We start from the raw sequence: 7,869 nt of genomic DNA, 5'->3' as shown, positions 1-7,869 counted from the left end.
GTCCTGTGAACTGGAAAGTTATGTTGTCAGCACCTGCTTTTATGTTTCCTAATTGCCAGGGCGGGGTTAGAAGGACTCGCTCTACCTGTCTAACCTTTGTCATGATCAGTCAGTAAGATTATTATGCGTTTAGCTTTAATATACACTATAACACAATTGAATCAGAAATATGTGCGCTTTAAACTTTAGACTTCAAGTTTATTACTGTTAAACTGCTATTTTAATATAGTATATTAACTCTAAGAAATTTCCGTTTCCATTCATTTTGAAAAAAATGAGAAATATGGAGTCTTAAATTTACCCTTTTACACTTTAACTGGCTTGAACAGACTGAAAGGTAAAAATATAATAGAGTAAAATATATTCAAATGTATGGAGTGTATTTGTCTTAGTTTGGATACATTTACATCTGCCCTGACTCGCTCCACTGCCACTGTGCCCTTAGGAGGTTCATCAGGGGCGCGTTATTATTTGTAGAAATACCAACGTGCATACTTTCATTTTAGCACTGCGCCGAGCGAGAAGCTGAACATCATGAAAATGCGGTCAAGCTTACATTAACACATAATGTGGAGGGTGAGACTTTTAGTGAAGACAGTACATTTTAGTTCTGCAGGCATGAATTTTAATCTATGATTTTTATCAGCAGCTACTGTATTATTATTTACTTTTGTTATGTAAGTAGACTGGCATTCACACACAAAAGTACACCATGTGGAGACAGAACACTTGAGACACCCCTCATTTCTTCATATTTTGTCAGGAAAATTGGAAATAGTAGTAGGTAGTCTTCAGGAATAGTTCTCCAGGCTTCTTGAAGGACATTCAGAGCTCGTCTTTGGATGTTTGCTTGACTACTGTTTTGTTTTCCGTCAAGATGATCCCACAAATGTTCAGGCCCAGGCTCCAGGGAGGCCGATCCATGACTGATTCCACTGTGTGTTTTTCTATTTAGATTTAAATAAAAATAGGCAGTGTGTTGGGGATAATCCCCGTCTTCATAATTCTGTAACCTTATTTGTGGCATACATTTATTTAATTTGTGTATATTATAATAAAAAATATTATTATTACATTTTGCAATGATGTTTTATGATTTTACATATTTGTCTTTCTTATTCTGATGTTTTCTGTAAAAGCTCATTTGGATTCATCACTTTTCTGTTCTGTTCTTATTGAAGAATGACTTGTGTGTCATGAGGTGATGAATGACTCAGGATGAAATCCTTATTAGGAGCCTCTGAAGTGGTTCAGGAGGATTTCAGTATTTTTGCTTGTAATCAATAAATGTAACATTTTACTGGTTATCATATGGTTATCTTTCCTAGAGGGGAGGAGTACACTACCCCAACCAGTCCTACCTGTCAGTCCTCAGTTGTGTATACTTTTTAAAAAAATGTCACAGTCAAATTACCAGTAATGTACTGCATACTAATGGTAATTATTACACACTTTGAACCGTAAGAGTCACTGAAAATACAATTTTTGCAGGTAATTAAAAATCGTTATATTTCATCTTCCGTGATTATAAACCAACACTAACAAGCATTCATCTTTGATTAAAGAATATAAATCTTCCTCCAAAATCAAACTGTGAGCGGAAATAAAACATTACTTTAAAACTTCTTTACAGATTTTTAATGAGAATAAAACTGTTGAAGGAAATTTTACAGTGACCGTTCTTCAGTGCAAAAATATACTGATATTTGCATTTAAGCCGTTGTTAAAAATAGAGTCGAAATGATTCCAGGAACAGAATAAGGTCCAAGACTATGATCATTTAAGATTTAATGGCTCAGATTTATGTGGCTTCTGTTTGCTTGATTTTTATGTGAGCTGGTAGTAAATGATTTATGGAGGGAGGAGAAAGCAGGGGCAGCAAGTGCAGAACAACTAACATTTGCCCCGGCCCTCTTTTTTCTCTCTCTTTGGCAATTTTTGAAAACTTCTCTTGAATCTCTCTGAATTGGAAAAAGGAGACGATGATACAGAGCAACAGATTGCGTGTCAGGCTGGATTTTCAGGTTCCTGGAGAAACAAGTAAGATGGCCGTTAACTGTTTTTGAAGAAATAAAAGTCAAGATATTCAAAGAAAACACTGGATTAAAATACATCATTTTGCATTTACAAATGGCATCATTTGTAGGGGATTATTTCCTCTTTTTGTTCCCATCCGTGCTACTTTTGCTGCTGTCTCTAACTCTCCGCTTGCCCAGAGTGCATTGTTGGACAGGGCTGGCAGTCAGGGCTTTAAGCTGGAGACTCTGGGTTATTATTTGCCTGATCCTGGGGCTGCCACTTCACAAGAACACCAGTGCAAGGGCTGAAGAGGTCAAATCAGCAGGGACTAATATTTTGTCAGGGTCAGGTCAGATCTCAGATGAATCCAGACTCATATGCAAACCCACCGCGCTGGCTAAATATCTGCTCCGGCACTGTGGCTCTCTGGCCAAGCCGAGACTGGCCACCTGGCCGAGGGGAGACCCCCACCTCCAGACACTGTCCAGCCTGCTGTGGGGCCAACATGGAGAGGCGTTGCAGTTCACTAGAGACAACCTGCTACTGAAAGATGGGGGAATCATAGCTGTGGACTGGGCTGTAGGAACAAAGATGGGTGAGGCTGCCACAAGACAGAAGTGGGATGTGAGGAAGGAGCACCAGTCAGGGGTGAGGGCACCGGGCTGCTTCACCTCAGCACCCCCTGTCCTCCTCCTCATCCCTCAATACTGGGGAGGGATGACCCCCCACTTAAAGATGCTGTGCCAACAGGCTCTGTGTCAGGGCTTTTATGTGGTGGTCTTTCACCCTCGGGGCACAGAGGGGTGCCCGCTGACCACAGCACGAGTAACCGAGTTTGGAGACCCAGCTGATCTCGAGCAGGTAAAGAAAGACAATTTCATTATCAAACAGAAACTGTTGGACAAAGAAAATCCACACCTTCTGTCTAAGACATGATTAAAATTTTAACTCTTTTAATGGAAATGATTGTTTGTTTCATTCAGCTCAGTGTTGATAAGGTATTTTAGCTTTTTGTTTGTTTGTTAATTTGGTTTACTTTCCGTTAGTTTCCAGGAAAGATTTCCTTGTTTCGGATAAGTTTTTTTAAAATTATTAGGTATCACAAATAAAGTTATGCTGATCTGAAAGTGACACTGAGTTAAAAATGTAGGTCATTTTCAAGAACATTTCGTGACACACACACACAGACACACACACCACAAGAAGCTCGTTGATTTATGTACGTGTGGGTTGTTTCTACTTTTTGTGGTCCAAGTGCTGTATGTTTATTTTTCTTACAGGTGCGGCAGTTGGACATATATTGTGCATTACTATTTGTACTTTTTTATTACATCTTTCTATATTTTCTCCTAAACAAGGGGACCGTATAGAGAATTTATAAAAAGCAAAATGGGTTTGGCATAGCAGTGCATTCAGATCATAACTGAGACTGCAAAAGCTGCCAGACAGGATAGGAAACAGCAAAAAACAAAACTGTAGGTCTAAATACCTTTGAAGGGCTACGGCACGGTTTCCATAGGCACTTGATCTGATCGTGTTAAAGGCATGACAGCCAGGACCAGTAAGAATACATGTTTTAATACGTGAAGCAGTCTGGCTGAGATATACTTTCACTTAGAACAATGCATTCGGTTGTTCAACTGGTTTGTTTTGCACGGCTTGGTTGTCTGACATCATTTTTGTGCCATTCATAAAAACGAAAGGAAAGAAAAGAAAGCAAAAGAAGAACGAAAAAAAGATCCGTTGTGTTGGTTGTGAGGACATTTGTGCTTGCTTTTGGTTTTGCTTGTTTGTGTTTGAGGTATGGATGCATTTGAAAATTTCAATTCGAATAAGTGTGTAATATGTAAGTAAAATCTGAGTGTGACGATTTGCAAATCTCATAAATCCATATTTTACTCACAATAGACAATTGAACACATCAAATGTTTAAACTGAGAAAATGCATCAATTTAAAACTGATGTTAGCTCATTTTCAACACCTGGGAACACTGAGGCATTCCCAGGCAAGCCGAGAGACATAAACTCCTCAGTATGTAGTGTATCTACCCCAGGGCTATCTCCAGGTAGGATAGGCCCAGAAAGCCTCATCCAAGAAGTATCCTAGATGCCCAAACAAACTCAGCTGGCACCTTTTGATGTGGAGGAGTAGCATCTCCACTCTGAGCCCTTCCCAAATGACTGAACTTCTGACCCTATCGCTAAGGCTGCGCCCAGCCTGTCAGAGAAAGCCCATTTCTGCTGTTTCTATCCACAATCTCATTCTTTTAGTTCCACTCTGGTGCGAGCTGGAGGTCACCACCTGCTGAAACAGAACCACATAATGTGCAAAAAGTAGAATCGAGAGGTGAGAGATGGATTGTTCCTTCTGAATCACAGGTTCAACTACTGGATGTACTCTGCTCACTGGCTCCCTGGTGTAGGCCTTCACAGGGAAGCTCAGGAGTGCTCAGCCCTGTAGCTTTTAGGAACACAGGCTGAACCTTGTCCACCCCAGAGGCAAGGCCACATAAGAGTTAAACTACCTGAGTGGCCTCACCCTCAGTGATTAACAAGTCAGCTGAGTCACTTGACGATTGGAGTCATTTCAAGGCCAACTGAAAGTCTCCCACACACAAGTATATGCTTCAGCCACATTTTCTCAGTTTAAACATTTCATATGTTTTTGTATGACCTTCTGAGAAAACATACATTCATGAGATTTGCAAACCTTTTTTGCTTTTGTGAATTTTACAAAGCATTTCAACTTTTTTTTAGTTACAGTTGAAACTTTTTTGTTTTTTTGTTTTTTGGGAGTTTTTGTTGGTTTTTTGCAATATTTTCTCTGAAGATCATCTGCCTGATGCAGATTGAAAAAAATGGTCTAGAAAACCTTTTAGAAAATGCAGAATGACGAACATTTAAGAAATGTGAGCAAAAAAAATTCAACTGTGTATGTGAAAAATACCAACAGCTGGCACACTGCTACTAAATTAGCATATTTATTGCTCTGACTCTTTTATGGCCCAGCACCTGCCCTATTTTTTGGTGTAGGTGTGCAAATATTTAGTTATTAATTTTTTAAAATCAAAAATTCCAACAGTAGCTCATTTTCAGCCAGTGGTCATATGGTTCAAAGGTTATGCACGTCAGGTGCACCTGCAGCTCTGTCCCTCTGGTGTCACTACAGTGTCCAAGGTGCACACACTAAGGAATACCAACAGAATCGTCTGTGGGTTTCAAAAGATATAAATAAAAATAATAAAGAGGAAGAACTAAAAACAAAATAGAAAAATTGGGTTTAAAAAATGTAAAAAAAAATAAATATATATATATATATATATATATATATATATATATTTATTCCCAGGATAATATTCACGTCTGCATCAAATCCCTCAAGAAACTAATCCGAACACTGAGTTAGACATGTTGTTGTAAAATCGATACCGGTCACTTATTTCTGTTTTGACCATGATCTCACAGTGTCACTATCTTTCATGTCTTCCGTGATCAGGCGGTGGCTTATGTCCACAGCCGCCACCCGTCCTCTGTGCTTTTTGCAGTGAGTGAGGGGTCAGGCTCAGGGGTTCTTCTTTCATATTTGGGGGAGTGTGGATCGAGCACGTACCTGACAGCAGCAGCAGCAATCTCACCTGTGCTTCTCGGCCAACTGTGGTTTGAAACGCCTATGCCTCCTATTTACCGCTGGGGGGCACTGTTTCACCGAAAACAGCAGCTCAGAAGGTGAGAACAGTAAAAGTGTTATAGCACAGACATAAATGAAGCATGGATATGATATCTTTCTTTTGTTGGTTTTCTTTATAAGATATGCGAGTTCCTTCAGAGGCGTCCGGGATGTGGATCGGGCCCTCAGCTCTTCGTCCCTCAGGGACTTTGAGGAAGCACTTTTCTGCTCTCCAGCTCAGCCTCAATTAAGCCCTTTAAATTCTGGACTGAGCTCAAGATCTCACTCCCAGTGGGGCCTGGCATCTTCAGCAGCCTGGGCGCTGGATGAGAGGGCATACCCAGCCAAGGACTGGGAAAGCTACTGGGAGAGAAACGAGCCACTGAGAGATGCAGATGAGGTGGCGGTCCCTGTGCTCTGTGTATGCAGCAGTGATGACCCTCTCCTCCCGCCTGCCTCCACTTTGCCCCTTCCCCTTTTTATGAGCAATCCGTATTTCTTTCTGATGTTGACAGACAGGGGAGGGCATTGTGGATTTGCTCTGGAGGAGCAGGGGGGAGAAATGTGGAGTCATATCTCAATTCTGGAGTACTTTAGGGTCGTAGCTGAATTCCTGCGTGGGGATGAGAGGAACAGGGTGAGTTGGAGTGCTCTAATGGAAGAAAATAGTCAGGCTAGGCTGAGGGGCTGGAGCATGGCTCCTGCTCGTAGGAGAAAAGCCACAGAGATGAGAAGACCAAGACCACAGGCTGCTGATCAATGCGCCATGGATGCACAAGAAGGGAATTTCACCTGGAAGAGGTCCTACACACGCTGAAGGGGAGAGGATGGATTATTCCCAATTGTGGTATTGAGAAGATAAAAAACAAGTCTTTCAAATACAAGCAGACAAAAGAAAACTTATTTTTAACCAAGAAAAAAAATGCATAACTAATGACATTAGCTGACTAATGCCTATTGACATTTTTTCAAAACACACTGGTCTTCAAATAAAAGACCTTTATGTTTCCTGTCACATCATGTGAAAAAGTATTTGTCTGCTTTCTGACTATTTTTTTGTATATTTGTCAGACTTAAGCATTTCTTGTTATCAAAAGACTTGAGAACATGAGACATATATGTGTCAGTGATAACCTGAATACATTCAAAATGCAGTTTTTAAATCATGATTTCATTTATTAAAGGGAGAAAACAAATTATCTAAACCTATTCGGCCCTGTTTGACTGCTGGTATGTTCTTTTTGTGAAATGCTGTCACAGGTTTTTGCACCAGATCTAACTGGTCACAAACCTTCCAAAAAGTCTAAAGGTTTAACTCAGTCTTGGGGGATTACTGACATGTTTTTGGAGAATGGGAGATGAGTCTTTCACCCAGTCTCTTTCTTACTATTGACCCATTAACTCCGACCTTAAGGGGGCAAGTAAGCTGCAAACACATAACTGCCTCAAAATATATGTTTGTGTCTCCTGTGCTTTACGTCCATGAACAGACTGGTGTAGATGGGCTTAAGGTACATGTAGGATCTTATTATTATTTTGGACCATTTGTCTGAAAGACACAAATATCTTTAGTATCTATCAGTTGGGTGGTGGGGGTTAATCACCCAATCAGTGATCATTTTCAGGTGAGTAATTTGTCATCAATTTCTTCTACCTGTTTAACTTAAGCAGTAGTGAAAATCACCAGTTATTGCAGTTACTGTGACCAAGTAACAAAATTCTCTCGAAAGAGGCTCCGTATTCCTCTGGCTTATAAATCTGAACTGTAATTCTTATCCACTTACTTTGAGAACACTCAGGAATCTCAGCTGCTTTACAGAAGTGTGCGTTTGTGCTCCTAGTGCTAGAAATGTTTCTGCTCTTCTCCAAACCCTGATGATTTTCTGTGCTACAGGTCGGTGGCACTACTCGAAAGTATCTACAAATCAAAACCATACTGCTCCTGACTTTTTGTAAGATGACTTCGTTTGCAAAACGTCAACTTTTCCTACGATTTGTTGGTAAAATGATGACTGGATAGTGAAACCACGGGCTTCCGAACATGTTAAAAGGGAATTATTAATCAGTTTTTCCTGCTTCTCTCACAGTCTGCCCACTGAAATGATTTCTATTTATTTGTGGCAACAAATTGTTAAATGATTTTTTTTTATTTTTTTAAATATAGTAAAACTCATCCAAACTGT

The 7,869-nt window shown here is 40.1% G+C and overlaps 1 protein-coding gene across 1 annotated transcript; it reads left to right on the top strand.

Annotated features, from left to right (window-relative positions):
* Positions 1–1,899: 1,899 nt before the first annotated feature.
* LOC146565852 (protein ABHD15) lies at positions 1,900–6,889 on the top strand. The gene is made up of 3 exons (XM_085287968.1): positions 1,900–2,880; positions 5,516–5,745; positions 5,828–6,889. The coding sequence occupies exons 1-3, from the start codon at positions 2,131–2,133 to the stop codon at positions 6,501–6,503; spliced, it is 1,656 nt and encodes a 551-aa protein (XP_085144094.1). The 5' UTR covers positions 1,900–2,130; the 3' UTR covers positions 6,504–6,889.
* Positions 6,890–7,869: the final 980 nt, after the last annotated feature.

The sequence above is a fragment of the Mchenga conophoros genome, linkage group LG10 (assembly GCF_057382185.1).
Source record: "Mchenga conophoros isolate Kocher_MC1m ecotype Shallow Benthic linkage group LG10, M_conophoros_male_GT1.1, whole genome shotgun sequence".
Taxonomy (NCBI): domain Eukaryota; kingdom Metazoa; phylum Chordata; class Actinopteri; order Cichliformes; family Cichlidae; genus Mchenga; species Mchenga conophoros.
The sequence above is the reverse complement of the archived record's forward strand: the minus strand, read 5'-3'. Positions and strand labels throughout refer to the sequence as shown.